Source organism: Pezoporus flaviventris, unplaced genomic scaffold (assembly GCF_033815535.1).
Source record: "Pezoporus flaviventris isolate CSIRO_AGI_PZ_B2104156 unplaced genomic scaffold, CSIRO_AGI_Pfla_v1 ptg000034l, whole genome shotgun sequence".
Lineage (NCBI taxonomy): Eukaryota > Metazoa > Chordata > Aves > Psittaciformes > Psittacidae > Pezoporus > Pezoporus flaviventris.
In genome coordinates this window covers 165679-184099 of record NW_026892582.1, presented here as the reverse complement: position 1 = coordinate 184099, position 18421 = coordinate 165679, and the positions used below count along the sequence as shown (strand labels likewise).

Sequence of the window (18421 nt, the reverse complement as noted above, 5' to 3'; positions counted from 1 at the left end):
TCCCTGAGCTGGGCAAAACAAGCCGGACCCTCCGGGTCAAGTGACCTGAACAAGCCACCCTCCACTGATGCAAGAGGAGCGTTGTTTTCTCTGGGAAGAGCGTGCCGAAGCCAACAGGTCCACTTGGGGATGGCTCACACTCAGGCATGAGTCAACAGCTCCTTCATCGCTCTCCAGGACGTGCTGAGCCGCTGCTTCTCCTCGGGAGAGGGTTTCCCTCCCGAGCTCAGGGGGGCTTTGTTTGACCATCACCTCCCAACCACCCCGGCATTCCCAGGCCCCTCAGCAGAGCAGCCGTCCTGCAGGGGCTTGGCTGGGCTCTGTGCATCTCCATAGCCTGCAGGCACTGGTCTTGCTCAGGGCCAGCCAGAGCCCACCATAGGGAGACCCTTCTGAGTGCCCTTCAGGCTTGCTCCACAGGCCGAGTGCTAAGTAAGCAGTGGCCATGTTGCCCAGGAAGGGCAGGACATGCACAACACCCAGTCATGGCCTCAATCTGCCCCCAGGCTTCACCAGCACCTGGAATGGGACCTCAAAGGAGCGCTGGTCTGTGGGAGAACCACAATTGCTATCAACACAGTGACAGGAGTGGTTTGTCCAGGATGAAAAGGGACCAAGCATTTCAGGCAGAGGAGGCATGTCTTTCATCTTCCAGCCGAGCTCTGAGAAGCCAAAATTGCCGTTTCTCAACATGCTTCGTGTTTGGGTCATTTTTCAGCTCCCCTGGGGCTCTGGGCCGCAGTATAAAAGTGGCCCAACTGCCAGCTCCTCCATCCTCTCCTCGCGCCTTCCTCTGCTCCGGGAAGTTGGTAAGTCTCAGTTCACTTTGCCTCTTGTCTCCCTGGTCGGCAGAACAGGTTTTTGGGGTGAGGGCCTCCCTGGTTCTTGGTGAATGGGCTGGGATGTGGATCAGGACACGGGTTGGTCTCTTTGCCAGCCATGGCTCCTTCCGAGGCTCAGGTCCTATGGCCAGCACCGTCTATCCGATGACTGGGCACTTCCTCCAGCATCCCCAGTTCAGCGATGCTGCTTTTGCACTAATGGCAGGATGAGGAGCTCCCTCAGGAGAGCTAGGCCCAGCATTCACGCCTTCCTCCGTAGTGGCTGCTGTCTTCAGGAGCCTGTTGCGTTGTGCTCAGCCACGTCCCCTCCTGAGAGCAGGGTGAGAGGAGCCCCACCTGGCAAGACCAGGGCGCTCCAGGGCAGGGCGTTTGGCTGCGTGAACAGATGGGTGCTGGTACCAGGGCTGATGGCCAGGAAGTGCAGAGCCGCTTCCAAGGAGAGGAATCCTCCTGATGCGCAAGAGAAAATCTTTCCCTGCCTAAGGCCACAGCGTCAAGGCTGTGCTCAACCCACCTGAAAACCCCAGCATCCGTATTCCCATTCTGGGAAGGGGCTTAATGAGGACTCTCTCTGGGGCCCTGCCCACCGGAGCAGCTGGAGGGGGACTGCTCGGCTCCTGTGCGGGGTCCTTCTGAGCAGGGCTGGAGGCTGGAAAATGCCCTGTGCTCCCGGGTGCTGGGAGCTGGGATGGTGCGGGAAGAGGGAGGGCTTTTCCCTGGCCCTGGCCCTGGCCAGGCAGTGCCCGTTGCCAGAGGCGCGGAGCTGGCGCCTGCCAGGGCCCGGCAGCTCATGGCCTCTGCTCCCTGTCTGGGTCCCGCAGGCTCTCCTCCCTCCAGCAGCCATGGCGTGCTACAGCCCGTGCCTGCCCGCTGCCTGCGGCCCAACCCCGCTTGCCAACAGCTGCAACGAGCCGTGCGTCCTGCGCTGCGCCGACTCCAGCGTTGCCATCCAGCCCTCGCCAGTGCTGGTGACGCTGCCGGGCCCGATCCTCAGCTCCTTCCCGCAGAGCACAGCCGTGGGATCCAGCGCCTCGGCTGCCGTGGGCAGCTCTCTCAGCGCTGCCAGCGTGCCCATCGCTTCTGGGGGCTCCCTGGGGCTGGGGGGCTATGGCTGGGCAGGGCTGGGCCGGGGGCTCGGCGGGGCTCTGGGACGTGCCAATCTCTTATGCTGAAGCCCGTGCATTGCCTGCCCGTGCTCCAGCGCCAGCAGCCTCCACGAAAGCCCTGGAGACAGCCCCGAGCGCGTGCCTGTGCTCTGCAGAGGAGCCGAGCTCCGGACGCTCCGCCTGCAGGAACCGGCCTGCGCTGCCCTTCTCTCTCTGCCCAGGAAACCTCTGCCTTCCTTCTCTTGCTCGGCTTTCCCCTCAGTTCCCACCTCTTACCCGACCTTTCCTCGGCCTCCAAAATGCATTGCTGAAGTTCTCCTCTGTTCCATTTCCCCTTCATTATCCCAATAAAGACGTCGGGCATCAGCTCCTCAAGAGTCATCTTTCTTTCCTCCTTCCCTCTTCCCCAGTCCCAACCAGCAGAGTGTCTGTGAGCGTTCCTCCCTGGTAAAACTATGGTTTTCTCCATAGTTTCTGGGCTTGACAGAGCCTCCTCTTTTGCCCTCGACATCCCATGGCAATGGAGATTGCCTTTCCACAAGTGCAACGAGCCGGATGGCTGGGTGCTGCATGGCTGTAGCAAGAACTCTTGTTGCCTGGTAAAGGTAGAGTGCAGCACTCAGAGATCTCGATGGTTGGGAACTCCCCAGCTGTACCTGGAGCACTTCTGGGCTGAGCAGGCATTTCCTTAGTCTGAGACTCAGGAGCCAGGCGCACCCAGGCTCCATCAGGAGTTTAGAAAGCAACAGGGGTCTGTTCTGAATGTTGTCACTTAAAGGGAGGGTCCCCTTACCCTTGTCACCTTCAGTCTCCATACAAATCATTTTAGCTTGGCTCTACCTTGATTTTCCTTCAAGCATTCCATTAGACACAAATTGTTGACCAAGTCTGAGACTAAGACAAAATCCAGCCACATCCAGGCTCTGTCAGGAGTTCAGAAAGTAGGGGGCATCCGTTCTGAGCCCCATGGCTCAGCAGCAGGGTCTCCATTGTATCTTTATGCCTTCAGGCACTATCCCAATCCCCTTTAGCTCTTCCCTCTCTACACTTCTCCTATGTAATAAGTAGTAGAGTGAGCCTTGCCATCAAATTCTGTTCAATCATGCCTTTTTTATAAACTGCTCTTGCTAATAGCTTTGATGGTCATTTTTTGAGTGACCCTAAAGCAGTCATTTTCCACCACACTCTCCCACATCAGCAGAATGAAATGCCAGGAGCATCAGCGTCAGCATCATCAGTTGCAGCAACCTGCTCTAGTCGAAGGTCTCCCTGGCCATGGCAGGGGCTTGGAACTCGATGATCTTAAGGTCCTTTCCAACCCAAACCATTCTATGATTCTACCACACTTCACTCTGAATGTACTCAATTGTCAAAAAGCAGCAGAGAAGCAATGACAACTACACGTACAAGCAGTGGCAGCTACAACGTGCTTCAAACAGCCAAGAATTACACTTCTGTTCAGCTTTCCCACATTTTCTTTCTCCTAGAAGGACTCACACTTTGGGTGCTTTAATGCTTGGACATTGTTAGGCAAAGGAAGGGGGGAGAAGAAAGCCCACCTAAATCACCTAAAGCGCATTCGAGGTTTAAGAGATGCTGATCTTGGCTAAAGCTCAGGCTTTGACAAGCAGATCTCAGCCGTGCCAGGAAACCCTCACTCCAGTCTGGAAGCTGGGCAGAATCCCCCTGACACAAGGGCTCCCAAGTGTTACAGACGGGCATTAACAACCAAAGCACACGGGAAAATGCAAATGCCCCCAGGAATCATCTCCAGAGCAGGGCCTGGGGAAGAGCAGGACACTTTGGGGACAGGCATATCTTAAATGCAACCCCTCTGGCTCTCTTCCCACAGAGATCAACAAGGTCCCACTGGGAACGCTTTGTACCAGGGAACAGCCACACGGAGTTTGGAGGGGGGCAGCAGCACGGCTGCTCCTGCTGCTGATGCTCGGCCCCACCCCTGCCCGCGCCGGCTTCCCCTCCCTGTGCAGAGAGGAATGAGCCTGCAGCGCCGACAGACAGAGCAGGGGCACCGCTCGGCAGCTCAAACCGCCGCCACTGGCCGCCGCGCCCGGCAAGACACGGCCCGGCGGGGGGCACTCGGGTACCACCGCCACCAGCGGCAAGATGAACCAAGTGGCCAATGCCCTGCCCCGGCGCAGGGCAGCACGGCATTAACACACATCCCTGTCCAGAAACACGGCTGAAACAATGAACCAACAGCTCTGTGAATTAAAGCTGCTCCTGCCCAACACCACCATCACACCTCTGCTACTTGACGTGAGATCCTGAAGGCAGTGCACGAAATAGACACATTTTGTCTGAAAACAGTTTATTAAATCTGTACATACCTCCTCAGTACTCTTCCCAGCAACATAATTTTAACCTGCTCCTCCATCACCTCTCCACAGGTCTATCAACTGAACAGAAGGCAAGGCCCCTTTGCCTGCTTTGGTATCCATTCAATCTGAAAGACTCTGCAGCCAAAAGGCAAGTTTAATCATTTTATTTAACATCTCTTTCTGTCCACCTACTGCAGGTGAAGGCAAACATTGGGTCTGATCATTGTTAGTGCCAGGAAAAAATCATCCCAAAAACTGATCCGAAACGAGAGACTAGCAGATACCAAAGCTGTCAGAGCACCAGCTCCTCACAACTCCAGGATTTAGGTCTAAACTGAAAGCTTTTTACCAGTTGAAGCTCAGAGATGCTCTTCTCTGCATGAAGAGAGCTTTTATTGTTACTGGACAGAGTTAGTGGTGTTGAGGAATAGCAGGGAGTTTGCACAGTGGCAGTTGCACTGACATCCCAGGGCATCAGGAGGTTCTGTTACAAGTTCAGTCTTTGTCCCGTTAAATCCAGACAGCACTGCCCAAAGCCCAAGTCAATATAAAACTAAAATTAAGCAAATCATAAAAAGCTCCTTGGAAATGCACAGGCAGGAAAAACTGGACACTTGGGACTGTCGATTTCTTCAAGAATGTCTTTAAAAACCAGAAGGACCTCCCTGAGGAACCAAGGACCTTGGTCAACTGAGTTCTGCTCTCAGATACTGGCTTCATCATTCCAGGTCAAATCTGCAGTTTCTAGCACTACACGTAGTTTTTCACATCAAGTCTCCATTGCATAACATTTGTAAAGTGCTTTGAGAGAGCGCCATGAAAACTCTAAGGTAGAGGAAGGGCGAAATATCTCTTAGCAGCACCTATCTGCTTACTACGACAACATTCCTTTTTTTCCCCCTCCGAGCAGCATCACTATATCCTCCTTTGCCTTCACACTAAGAGTCTGGGGCCAGCAATGGAGAAGGCACACAGCAAAAGTTGTTGCTGCAGGGCAGTGAAAGGTTGCACTGGAAAACATGAGGATGTTTTCTGGAAGGATGAAGGAAGCAGAGCTCCAGGGGAGGATGAGCATTTCCTTCCCAGCTACATCAGGAAAGGAGTGCCCATGCAGACTGATGTGCACAAAGCTATGCAGGAGGCTTTAGGGAGCATAAATATTTGCCAAACAAGGAGAGAGCTGGTGCTAATCTTAAAAATAAAACCAAAATCAAGACATTGATGTTTTTTGGGGGAAGGACAGAACTGCTCTTTAGAAGCCATGGCCTGAGGGCTCTTGACTACCTAGTAGTAAAATCCTGCCACCTTTCCAGTTGACAGCAACTTGTCTCCAGTTAGCAGCTTCACAAAAGCAACCCTTGTGTGAATAGATAAAGCTTTCCCAGATTTCTAAAAGGTTAATCTTACCATTAGAATTGCACTTTAAAAACAGGCATCGATCCCTATGCACTCTCCCCAAACACCTCCTCGACTTGGAAAAGTGGAAAGAAAGGCTACAGTTCTTCACTGTCCTACAGCTACCAGGGTTTGAGAGCTTTGATTTAGGTGCTTGAAGGAAGGACACAGTGTTCAGCTGAGGAAAAAAAACAGCAGGTTTCACAGCTTGGCTTGCATTGGCTTCAGGTGTTTGTGGAAAGACTCGTGAACCTGTAAGAGGAGACAGTGGTTACAAGCAGATCAGGCCTCATCTTTAAACCATTTGAGCTCCTCTCATCTTGCAGTGGGGTTTTATACCAAGGACATCTGAATCAGAGGCACAATGGAGATGAGAGATCAGCCAGCTAACTCCTGTATTTGAGTGTCTGTGTGACACAAAGCACGTCATATAAAGACCCTCCCCAAGAAAAGAGCCTCCCCAGTACCTTGTAAGAAAAGAATGCAAGGTATCTCGCATCCATACAGACCATGTGGCTTTTGAATTAAAATACAAATGGGAGAGATCTCCTAGGGGGGCTAAGGAAGCTCCTAAGCCCCACTGACTTCAGGAACTCAATAAAATGGAGCATGTTCTGCTGGGATTCAACTACAGCTGCAGTCTCTGGCAGCCCATCACAGGCTGGCTCACCATTCTTCTCATGCTGAGGATAAGCTCAGAGGAGGGAATTTCCACTGAACATGACCAATCAGCCTGATACCAAGGCAAACAAAAGAGCTCAGGCTGAGAAACAAAACTCAGTAAAGCAAGAACAATTGAAAGCATGTGGAAAAACAGAAGGAAGAGCTTGGCCTGTCAGAAGCAAAGTTCAAATCACCATCCCCTTTGGAGAATAAGCTGCCCAATACTAAAGTGTCCTGGTTTCAGCTGGGATTAAGTTCTTGTTCCTCCTAAGAGCTGAGAGGAAGCAGAGACAGGACACCTGATCCCCACTAGCCAAAGGGCCCTTCCATACCACAGCAAGTCATGCCCAGTATAGAAACTGGGGGTAAATCACCCGGAAGGGACCAATCACTGCTCGGTTTGGGCTGGGTATGTGTTGGTGGGTGCTGAGCAATTGTGTTGTGCAGCAGTGCTGGGTTTTATCTGCCCCCTTTTTATTTTCAGATTGTCTCCCCTTGTTTTATCCATTATAACTATTGTTATTATTACTACTACTACTACTTTTATATTATTATTATAAATCGATGGGTCTGGATGGATTACACCCGCGGGTGATGAGGGAGCTGGCGGAGGTCATTGCTGGGCCACTCTCCATCATCTTTGGTAAGCCGTGGGAAACAGGAGAGGTTCCTGAGGATTGGAGGATGGCAAATGTCATGCCAGTCTATAAGAAGGGCAAGAAGGAGCTAATTTTAGACTGGTCAGCCTCACCTCCATCCCTGGAAAGGTGATGGAACAACTTATTCTTGACACCATCCCCAGGAATATCAAGGATGAGGGGATCATTAAGAGCAGCCAAAATGGTTTTAGCAAGGGGAAGTCATGTTTGACCAGCCTTATAGCCTTCTATGAGGAAGTAACTAGGGGGCTGGATGGTGGTAGAGCGGTAGATGTGGTTTTTCTTGATTTCAGTAAGGCATTTGATACAGTCTCCCGCAGCATCCCCATAGATAAGCTAAGGAAGTGTGGGCTTGATGATCAGGTAGTGAGGTGGATCAAGAACTGGTTGAAAGGAAGAAGGCAGAGAGTTGTGATTAACGGGGCAGAATCTAGCTGGAGGTCTGTGACTAGTGGAGTCCCTCAGGGGTCGGTGCTGGGACCAGTGCTGTTTAATATTTTCATCAACGACCTGGATGAGGGAACTGAGTGTACCCACAGCAAGTTCGCTGATGACACTAAACTGGGAGGAGTGGCTGACACACCAGAGGGCTGTGTTGCCATTCAGCGAGACCTGGACAGGCTGGAGAGTTGGGCAGAGAGGAACTTGATGAAATTCAACAAGGGCAAGTGTAGAGTCTTGCATGCGGGGAAGAACAACCCCATGTACCAGTACAGGTTGGGGGCTGACCTGCTGGACAGTAGCGAAGGGGAAAGGGACCTGGGGGTCCTGGTGGATAGGAGGGTGACCATGAGCCAGCAATGTGCCCTTGTGGCCAAGAAGGCCAATGGCATCCTGGGGTGTATTAGAAAGGGTGTGGTTAGTAGGTCAAGAGAGGTTCTCCTCTCCCTCTACTCTGCCTTGGTGAGGCCGCATCTGGACTATTGTGTCCAGTTCTGGGCCCCTCAGTTCAAGAAGGACAGGGAATTGTTTGAACGAGTCCAGCACAGAGCCACAAAGATGATTAAGGGAGTGGAACATCTCCCTTATGAGGAGAGGCTGAGGGAGCTGGGACTGTTTCGCTTGGAAAGAGGAGACTGAGGGGTGACTCCATCAATGTTTACAAATATGTAAAGGGTGAGTGTCAGGATGATGGAGCTAGGTTTTTTTCAGTGATGTCCAGTGACAGGACAAGGGGCAATGGGTGTAAACCGGAGCATAGGAGGTTCCAAGTGAACATCAGGAACAATTTCTTTACTGTGAGAGTGACAGAGCACTGGAACAGGTTGCCCAAGGGGGGCTGTGGGGTCTCCTACGTTGGAGATATTCAAGGCCCGCCTGGACAAGTTCCTGTGTGATGTACTCTAGGTTACCCTGCACTTGCAGGGGGGTTGGACTAGATGATCTTTTGAGGTCCCTTCCAGCCCTTGGGATTCTGTGATTCTGTGATTGTCATCATTATAATTATCATCATTCCTATCATTCTTAGCATTATTGTATTATCATAATTGTACTTTATAATTGTTTACTACTTTATTATCATTATAATTAATTATAATTAATCTATGTTAATATTCATTGTTGTTCTTATTTATTAGTAGTACAGCATTGTTATTATTACAATATCATACTTTAATTTGGTTATTAAACTGCTGTTATCACACTCCATGGTTTTCCATCCCTTTGATTCTCCCCGTCCAGCCTGGGCTGGGAGCAGGGTGCGTGGTGCTGAGGTACTGGCTGGGTTTGAACCATGTCAGGCTGGAGCTGGGGCAGCCGGAGCTCTGCTGAGCACTGGGGGCAGGAGCACCCGGCAGAGAGGGATCTTCCAGGGCTGCCCAAAGCGCGAGCTCATCTCTGAGAGAGAGAGCTCTGCTCTCCTGCTCCTCCTCTGAGGCGGGTCAAAGACTGGATCAGGATGCCCAGAGAGGTTGTGGGTGTTTTGCACTGTGGCAAGGTGGTGGTGACCAATGCCCTGTGCTGCTGGTTGCAGCAATGGAAGCAGAGCAACTGGCAACACAGAGGTACGCCCATCTGTGGCAAGATATCGCTGCCCGGGTGCAGACCCTGGTGGTGAAGGTACGCCATGTAGATGCTGATGTACCCTGGAGTCGGGCCACTGAGGAACACCAGAACAATCAACAGGTGGATCACGCTGCATCGGGGCGGAGATGCAACATACAGATGGGCCGGTGATCGTGGGGTGGATTTAACAATGGACTCTATTGCCCAGGTTATTCAGGAGCGTGAAAACTGTGCTGCAATTGAGCAAGCCAAGCGGTTAAAGCCTCTTTGGTATGGGGGACGATGGCTGAAGAACAACTATGGGGAGGCCTGGCAGATCAATTATATCACACTGCCACCAACACATCAAGGCAAGCGCCGTGTGCTTACCATGGTGGAAGCACCCACCGGATGGCTGGGAACACGCGCTGTGCCCCACGCCACTGCCCGTACCACTGTCCTGGGCCTTGAGATTTTGAGGCGATACCGCAGCCCAGAGAGAACTGAGTCAGACAATGGGACTCATTTCCAGAACAACCTCATACATTTGGGCCAAAGAGCACGGCATTGAGCGGGTATTTCACATCCCCTACCGTGCACCAGCTTCTGGGAGAATCAACCAGTATAATGGGCTGTTAAAACCAACACTAAAAGCAATGAGTGGTGGGACTTTCAAACATGGGGATGCACATTTACCAAAAGCCACTGGCTTGGCCAACACGAGGGGATCTGCCAGCAGGGCTGGCCCAGCACAAGCAGAACAAAGTCTTATCTGTAGCAAACGCTGAGCTGGCCGACGAGGATGGGATTCGAACACACGTGTGCACAGTACAATGGATTAGCAGTCCATCGCCTTCACCACTCGGCCACCTCATCACTGTCCTCCTCCTGCTGCTGCTGCTGATAATGATGATGCTGCTCCTGGCTTTTTATGCTGTTTGATGTGGGAGAGTGTGGTGGAAAATGACTGCTTTAGGGTCACTCAAAAAATGACCATCAAGGATATTAGCAAGAGCAGATTAGAAATAAGGCATGATTGAACAGAATTATATGGCAAGGCTGCACTTTATGTAGCTGAAGGATAGATATGAAAATGGAGGTGAAACTGAGCTAAAGGGGATTGGTATTGTTCCTGAAGGCATAAAGATACAAGGGAGACCCTGCTGCCGAGTCATGAGGTTCAGAACAGATGCCCCCTGCTTTCTAAACTCCTGACAGAGACTGGATGTGGCTGGATCTTGTCTTAGTCTCAGACTTGGTCAACAATTTGTGTCTAATGGAATGCTTGAAGGAAAATCAAGGTAGAACCAAGCTAAAACGATTTGAATGGAGACTGAAGGTGACAAGGGTAAGGGTACTCTCCCCTTAAGTGACAACATTCAGAACAGACCCCTGTTGCTTTCTAAACTCCTGGTGGAGCCTGGGTGAGCTCCTAACTTACGGATACTTTCATGTATAGATTCTGAATGATCTGGCAAGTTCATACAACACCTTCCTTCCAAAATTTCACACCCGTGTCCATGTGCTAAGAGGAGGAAATCAGTTGCTGCCCTATTTTGCAAAGTCGCGTGCTTAATAGAATCAACATCAGTGAGTAATGCAGAGAGAGCGGATGCTGTAGCAATAGTTTGTTTAATGAGCCAACATCCTGACTTATTTAATGTTGCTAAAGCTTGAGCACTAGCTGCTCCAGGAGCTAAGAACGAAGCAGCTGCAGAAGTAAACTGGACACTGTTAACAGTCAAGGAGTTTGCTGTATCATTACCCCTCTTTTCTTAAGTCAAAGTCGCTCACCCTGCTTTGCGTGGCTACAAATGCCGGCCTGCTCCGCAGCAGCTACAGGTGCCTGCCTGCTTCAGCAGCAGCCATAAATACCTGCCGGCAACCGCACTTTTGCATTAACCCTTTCTTGCCCGAAATGTTAAACTGCTACCCGTTAAAAACTTTTACAGGAACCCAACAACAAGAAGTACACAGAACACCCTCTGCCCTCAGCACACACACACACACGTGTGGGATCCCACAAGCACACTCCACACAACTACAAGATTTGAAGCACAAAATCCAGACAATCATTACTCCCACTACACAGTCCCACGTACAGAACGTGGCACAAGGACCCTGTGGAGACTATCAGGAAACCAGCTCCAAGAAGCATCATCGCAGTGCGAGGTGGCAGGCTCAGCCTTAGCGGGTGTCCGCACAGAGGCTCTGCCTCCCCCACATCGCATGAGGCTTGGGCTTTTATACTGACCAAAATGCACACTCATTCTGACGCAGGTGGCCAGCCTATGTCTGATGAACGTGCACAGGCTCCTTCTTGAGGTCAATAAGGTATGGGTCCAAAGGATCATCTTCGTCTCTGTCCTCAGTCTTTGCAGCCGCAAAGGGGGGGGGGAGGGGGCACTGGGCTCCATGATGTCACTTTTTGACTTTAATGTCTCAAAAATAGTTCTCCAAATTTTTCACAGTGTCATTGCCTTTTGTGGCTGCGTCCCACAATTTAACTCCTGCACCATCCCACAAAGAGACCTCAAATACGGTAGACTCCTCAATCTCTGGATAATGAGTCTTCGACCATTTCAACATTAAATTTAAGTCTGTCTCTTTAAAGGTTGCTCCCTTCACCTTAAGGACTGAAAACATCCATAAAACAGAGGCTTCTTCCTTAACAATTTTTCCCAAGACCAAGCTCAAAGGCTTCATTAACCCCCTGGATCAGCACTTTCTTTACTCCAGAGCAATAGTCTTTTTTGACAGATTATCGTCATACTCTATCCCTCTCGCAGAGAGGATATGCTGGAAGGGCTTAAGGATGGCCGTTTCTTCTTTACTTAATTGATTCCCCATCCTAACCCTCTTCCAGACCCGTTGGCTGTTACCTTATTTGCATTGCGCAGTGCTTTCCAGGCTCACAAGGCTCTGTTCCAAGGCATCTACCTCCCGATCCTGATCCTGCCGGATCGAACCCAGCCGACATCCCTGGGCTCCGCGTTCTCCACTTTCTTCGGTGACAGGAGCTTTAATTCCTTCAGTCACAATATGAAAAATAGGGGGGTGCCCCAAGTTGAGAGTCAATTGCTGCAGAAAAATTATGGACTCAGTCAGAGATCAATGTGAACAGACAAAAGCCATTTATCATAGAGTATCAATCCTTTTTATACTGTTTCTCTGCCTCGGCTTACAATAGCTTGCTGTATTATAATCGGATGCATTTTCTTGTAACACACCACAACTACGGTTACCTCACCAATAGCTCACTGTAGTGAGCTTGTTGTATGATGATTGAATACATATACAATAGCTCAGTATACTGTGCTTTGATACATATTCCTGCAGCACACAGCAACTAGTAACAACAAATGTATGAGAACTTATCCTATAAAATTTGCTAACAGTCCACTATTTTCTATCTTGGCACAGTCCAGTTTCTTCTTATCTTGCTTGCACTGCTACTTTTCCTACTGCTACTTTTCCTTCTTTACCCACGTCCTCTTCATCCTAGGTTCATCTCAAGCTCCACGTAGGCACTTGCTGACTTGGAAATGTGGCCATTCTTTGCTAAAAATCCATCCACAGACGAGGAGTTCCCAACCATCGAGATCTCTGAGTGCTGCACTCTACCTTTACCAGGCAACAACAGTTCTTGCTACAGCCATGCAGCACCCAGCCATCCGGCTCGTTGCACTTGTGGAAAGGCAATCTCCCTTGCCATGGGATGTCGAGGGCAAAAGAAGAGGCTCTGTCAAGTCCAGAAACTATGGAGAAAGCCGTAGTTTTACCAGGGAGGAACGCTTCTGGATACTCTGCTGGCTGGGATTGGAGAAGAGGGAAGGAGGAAAGAAAGATGACTCTTGAAGTTGTGATGACCGACGTCTTTATTGAGACAATCAACGGAAAAAGGGAACAGAGGAGAACTTCAGCAATGCATTTTGGAGGCCGAGGAAAGGTCGGGTAAGAGGTGGGAACTGAGGGGAAAGCCGAGCAAGAGAAGGAAGGCAGAGGTTTCCTGGGCAGAGAGAGAAGGGCAGCGCAGGCCGGTTCCTGCAGGCGGAGCGTCCGGAGCTCGGCTCCTCTGCAGAGCACAGGCACGCGCTCGGGGCTGTCTCCAGGGCTTTCGTGGAGGCTGCTGGCGCTGGAGCACGGGCAGGCAATGCACGGGCTTCAGCATAAGAGATTGGCACGTCCCAGAGCCCCGCCGAGCCCCCGGCCCAGCCCTGCCCAGCCATAGCCCCCCAGCCCCAGGGAGCCCCCAGAAGCGATGGGCACGCTGGCAGCGCTGAGAGAGCTGCCCACGGCAGCCGAGGCGCTGGATCCCACGGCTGTGCTCTGCGGGAAGGAGCTGAGGATCGGGCCCGGCAGCGTCACCAGCACTGGCGAGGGCTGGATGGCAACGCTGGAGTCGGCGCAGCGCAGGACGCACGGCTCGTTGCAGCTGTTGGCAAGCGGGGTTGGGCCGCAGGCAGCGGGCAGGCACGGGCTGTAGCACGCCATGGCTGCTGGAGGGAGGAGAGCCTGCGGGACCCAGACAGGGAGCAGAGGCCATGAGCTGCCGGGCCCTGGCAGGCGCCAGCTCCGCGCCTCTGGCAACGGGCACTGCCTGGCCAGGGCCAGGGAAAAGCCCTCCCTCTTCCCGCACCATCCCAGCTCCCAGCACCCGGGAGCACAGGGCATTTTCCAGCCTCCAGCCCTGCTCAGAAGGACCCCGCACAGGAGCCGAGCAGTCCCCCTCTACCCACAGGAAGAGAAGAAGGGAGTTCAGACGTACCGAGTTCACCGCGGAGAGCAAGGGAAGAGCTGGGGATGGAAGGGCCTGGAGTAGCACGGCCTTTTATACGGTGAGCCAGCGCCTCGGGACACGCGGAACACGCGTGTCTGTGTGAAGCACGTTAACAAACAGCAATTTGGGGTTTGCAAAGCACAGCCATGAGATGGAGAATGGTCTCTTTCATCTGAAAGGTCTGATTTGCATTTCCCCATTGGGTGAGAGCGCAGCGGTGATGCATCCGATGCTGCTCCCCAAAGCAACGGCCGTGGAGCTCCCCGCCAGCTCCCAGAAAGGGTTTCAGCAGCTCCAGGCCCTGTGTGAGGGTCGTGCACAGCCTTGCTGGGCAGCGGGAGGGCCCTTCTCAGCCTGGCCTTGAGCTGCAGAGCGCTGCTGATGAAGGGCACTCACCTGGGTCACCTGTGGAAGGGCTGAGGCTGAGGAGCACAGGTCCCGCAGGGCCACGGAAGGGCTCAGTAAGCAGCCAAGCCCCGGCCGGATGCCTTTCTGGAGGAGGGACACAGAAAGAAGGGAACTCAGATCCCCAGGGGTGGCTGGAAGGTGAAGGCCAAAGAAGGACCCTTTGTGGGATGGAGAGAAGCACCGTTGTGTGAAAGAGGGGGGCACTGGAGGCATTCCTAGAGGTGGCCTCAAAGCAGGGACAAAAAGGTTGAAGGGGGAAAGGTCTTGCTGCAGGGCAATGTGTCATTTCTCAGTCCCAAAATTCTCATTCCCAAAGTGAGTCGTCAGCCCCAAGGGTGCCAGCTCAAAGGGGCAGAGGAGCAAACCCCTGGGCATTTGGCTGAGGGTGCTTTCCACCTTGGGTGTCCTAGCCCGGCCTGGGAAGGACGTGTCCTCTGGTGCCTGCAGTTCAAAGCAGAAGGCTTCCCGGGGAGCAAGTGCGGGCCTGTGGTGTCCACTTCCTGCCCTCGGGCGTTCCCGCACGGCTGCTGAGGCAGTGGATGCGTGTGCCCTCTCCAGCTGCCTCAGCTCTGCTCAGGCACAGCCGAGGCCGGGCTCCTCGTGGCACAGGAATGGCTCCCAGCCTTCTGCATCCAGCAGCGGGGCAGGGGCAGGCCAAGGAGGAGAGCAGCTCAGGCACGGTGCTCGCTGCCTGCCTCCCCTTCGTCTGCGCTGCGGAACCGTCTCGGAGTGGGAGCGTCAGGGCACGTCTGTGCTGTCCTCCTGTGGCTGCTGTTTCACCCAGGAGCACGACAGGGTTGCAAGGAGTCCCCAAGTGCTTGGGCAAGACGCTGACAGTCCTGACAACACTGTGCCAAAAGCTGCATGCCTGCAGGAACGAACACGCATGTGAAGCTGCACCTCTGCACATCTGAAGCCGTTTGCCCCAGAGCCCCTGGGGCCAGGGCATGGGTGATTCACCCCGAGGTGGAGCTGAGGTCTCTCCGAGTGGCTCAGCACTTTCTGGTGGCTGCTGCTGCCCCCTTGCAATTAAAGGGCCCTGAAGGTGCCCATCTGTCCCTGAGCTGGGCAAAACAAGCCGGACCCTCTGGGTCAAGTGACCTGAACAAGCCACCCTCCACTGATGCAAGAGGAGCGTTGTTTTCTCTGGAAAGAGCGTGCCGAAGCCAACAGGTCCACTTGGGGATGGCTCACACTCAGGCATGAGTCAACAGCTCCTTCATCGCTCTCCAGGACGTGCTGAGCCGCTGCTTCTCCTCGGGAGAGGGTTTCCCTCCCGAGCTCAGGGGGGCTTTGTTTGACCATCACCTCCCAACCACCCCGGCATTCCCAGGCCCCTCAGCAGAGCAGCCGTCCTGCAGGGGCTTGGCTGGGCTCTGAGCATCTCCATAGCCTGCAGGCACTGGTCTTGCTCAGGGCCAGCCAGAGCCCACCATAGGGAGACCCTTCTGAGTGCCCTTCAGGCTTGCTCCACAGGCAGAGTGCTAAGTAAGCAGTGGCCATGTTGCCCAGGAAGGGCAGGACATGCACAACACCCAGTCATGGCCTCAATCTGCCCCCAGGCTTCACCAGCACCTGGAATGGGACCTCAAAGGAGCGCTGGTCTGTGGGAGAACCACAATTGCTATCAACACAGTGACAGGAGTGGTTTGTCCAGGATGAAAAGGGACCAAGCATTTCAGGCAGAGGAGGCATGTCTTTCATCTTCCAGCCGAGCTCTGAGAAGCCAAAATTGCCGTTTCTCAACATGCTTCGTGTTTGGGTCATTTTTCAGCTCCCCTGGGGCTCTGGGCCGCAGTATAAAAGTGGCCCAACTGCCAGCTCCTCCATCCTCTCCTCGCGCCTTCCTCTGCTCCGGGAAGTTGGTAAGTCTCAGTTCACTTTGCCTCTTGTCTCCCTGGTCGGCAGAACAGGTTTTTGGGGTGAGGGCCTCCCTGGTTCTTGGTGAATGGGCTGGGATGTGGATCAGGACACGGGTTGGTCTCTTTGCCAGCCGTGGCTCCTTCCGAGGCTCAGGTCCTACGGTCAGCGCCGTCTATCCGATGACTGGGCACTTCCTCCAGCATCCGCAGTTCAGCGATGCTGCTTTTGCACTAATGGCAGGATGAGGAGCTCCCTCAGGAGAGCTAGTCCCAGCATTCACGCCTTCCTCCGTAGTGGCTGCTGTCTTCAGGAGCCTGTTGCGTTGTGCTCAGCCACGTCCCCTCCTGAGAGCAGGGTGAGAGGAGCCCCACCTGGCAAGACCAGGGCGCTCCAGGGCAGGGCGTTTGGCTGCGTGAACAGATGGGTGCTGGTACCAGGGCTGATGGCCAGGAAGTGCAGAGCCGATTCCAAGGAGAGGGAACCTCCTGATCCGCAAGAGAAAATCTTTCCCTGCCTAAGGCCACAGCGTCAAGGCTGTGCTCAACCCACCTGAAAACCCCAGCATCCGTATTCCCATTCTGGGAAGGGGCTTAATGAGGACTCTCTCTGGGGCCCTCCCCACCGGAGCAGCTGGAGGGGGACTGCTCGGCTCCTGTGCGGGGTCCTTCTGAGCAGGGCTGGAGGCTGGAAAATGCCCTGTGCTCCCGGGTGCTGGGAGCTGGGATGGTGCGGGAAGAGGGAGGGCTTTTCCCTGGCCCTGGCCCTGGCCAGGCAGTGCCCGTTGCCAGAGGCGCGGAGCTGGCGCCTGCCAGGGCCCGGCAGCTCATGGCCTCTGCTCCCTGTCTGGGTCCCGCAGGCTCTCCTCCCTCCAGCAGCCATGGCGTGCTACAGCCCGTGCCTGCCCGCTGCCTGCGGCCCAACCCCGCTTGCCAACAGCTGCAACGAGCCGTGCGTCCTGCGCTGCGCCGACTCCAGCGTTGCCATCCAGCCCTCGCCAGTGCTGGTGACGCTGCCGGGCCCGATCCTCAGCTCCTTCCCGCAGAGCACAGCCGTGGGATCCAGCGCCTCGGCTGCCGTGGGCAGCTCTCTCAGCGCTGCCAGCGTGCCCATCGCTTCTGGGGGCTCCCTGGGGCTGGGGGGCTATGGCTGGGCAGGGCTGGGCCGGGGGCTCGGCGGGGCTCTGGGACGTGCCAATCTCTTATGCTGAAGCCCGTGCATTGCCTGCCCGTGCTCCAGCGCCAGCAGCCTCCACGAAAGCCCTGGAGACAGCCCCGAGCGCGTGCCTGTGCTCTGCAGAGGAGCCGAGCTCCGGACGCTCCGCCTGCAGGAACCGGCCTGCGCTGCCCTTCTCTCTCTGCCCAGGAAACCTCTGCCTTCCTTCTCTTGCTCGGCTTTCCCCTCAGTTCCCACCACTTACTCGACCTTTCCTCGGCCTCCAAAATGCATTGCTGAAGTTCTCCTCTGTTCCATTTCCCTTTCATTATCCCAATAAAGACGTCGGGCATCACAACTTCAAGAGTCATCTTTCTTTCCTCCTTCCCTCTTCAACAGTCCCAACCAGCAGAGTATCCAGAAGCGTTCCTCCCTGGTAAAACTACGGCTTTCTCCATAGTTTCTGGACTTGACAGAGCCTCCTCTTTTGCCCTCGACATCCCATGGCAAGGGAGATTGCCTTTCCACAAGTGCAACGAGCCGGATGGCTGGGTGCTGCATGGCTGTAGCAAGAACTCTTGTTGCCTGGCAAAGGTAGAGTGCAGCACTCAGAGATCTGGATGGTTGGGAACTCCCCGACTGTACCCGGAGCACTTCTGGGCTGAGCAGGCATTTCCTTAGTCTGAGACTCAGGAGCCAGGCACACCCAGGCTCCATCAGGAGTTTAGAAAGCAACAGGGGTCTGTTCTGAATGTTGTCACTTAAAGGGAGGGTCCCCTTACCCTTGTCACCTTCAGTCTCCATACAAATCATTTTAGCTTGGCTCTACCTTGATTTTCCTTCAAGCATTCCATTAGACACAAATTGTTGACCAAGTCTGAGACTAAGACAAGATCCAGCCACATCCAGGCTCTGTCAGGAGTTTAGAAAGCAGGGGGCATCCGTTCTGAACCCCATGGCTCAGCAGCAGGGTCTCCCTTGTATCTTTATGCCTTCAGGCACTATCCCAATCCCCTTTAGCTCTTCCCTCTCTACACTTCTCCTATGTAATAAGTAGTAGAGTGAGCCTTGCCATCAAATTCTGTTCAATCATGCCTTTTTTATAAACTGCTCTTGCTAACAGCTTTGATGGTCATTTTTTGAGTGACCCTAAAGCAGTCATTTTCCACCACACTCTCCCACATCAGCAGAATGAAATGCCAGGAGCATCAGCGTCAGCATCATCAGT

At 53.6% G+C, this 18421-nt stretch overlaps 3 protein-coding genes, 1 long non-coding RNA gene and 1 other non-coding gene across 5 annotated transcripts; 3 read left to right on the top strand and 2 right to left on the bottom strand.

Annotated features, from left to right (window-relative positions):
• Nucleotides 1-1675: 1675 nt before the first annotated feature.
• Nucleotides 1676-2063, top strand: LOC133273637 (beta-keratin-related protein). The gene has a single exon (XM_061462024.1). The coding sequence runs from the start codon at nt 1685-1687 to the stop codon at nt 2012-2014; it is 330 nt and encodes a 109-aa protein (XP_061318008.1). The 5' UTR covers nt 1676-1684; the 3' UTR covers nt 2015-2063.
• A 7721-nt stretch (nt 2064-9784) lies between these two features.
• Nucleotides 9785-9866, bottom strand: TRNAS-GCU (transfer RNA serine (anticodon GCU)). Its single transcript has one exon. It is a non-coding gene; the product is annotated as a tRNA-Ser (tRNA).
• A 3239-nt stretch (nt 9867-13105) lies between these two features.
• On the bottom strand, nt 13106-13661 carry LOC133273635 (beta-keratin-related protein). Its single transcript, XM_061462023.1, has one exon. The coding sequence runs from the start codon at nt 13482-13484 to the stop codon at nt 13155-13157; it is 330 nt and encodes a 109-aa protein (XP_061318007.1). The 5' UTR covers nt 13485-13661; the 3' UTR covers nt 13106-13154.
• Nucleotides 13662-13721: 60 nt separating this feature from the next.
• Nucleotides 13722-16641, top strand: LOC133273634 (uncharacterized). Its single transcript, XR_009744903.1, has 3 exons — nt 13722-13828; nt 15953-16043; nt 16336-16641. It is a non-coding gene; the product is annotated as an uncharacterized LOC133273634 (long non-coding RNA).
• A 268-nt stretch (nt 16642-16909) lies between these two features.
• Nucleotides 16910-17297, top strand: LOC133273633 (beta-keratin-related protein). Its single transcript, XM_061462022.1, has one exon. It carries the CDS (start codon nt 16919-16921, stop codon nt 17246-17248), a length of 330 nt encoding a protein of 109 aa, XP_061318006.1. The 5' UTR covers nt 16910-16918; the 3' UTR covers nt 17249-17297.
• The last annotated feature ends 1124 nt before the right edge of the window (nt 17298-18421 follow it).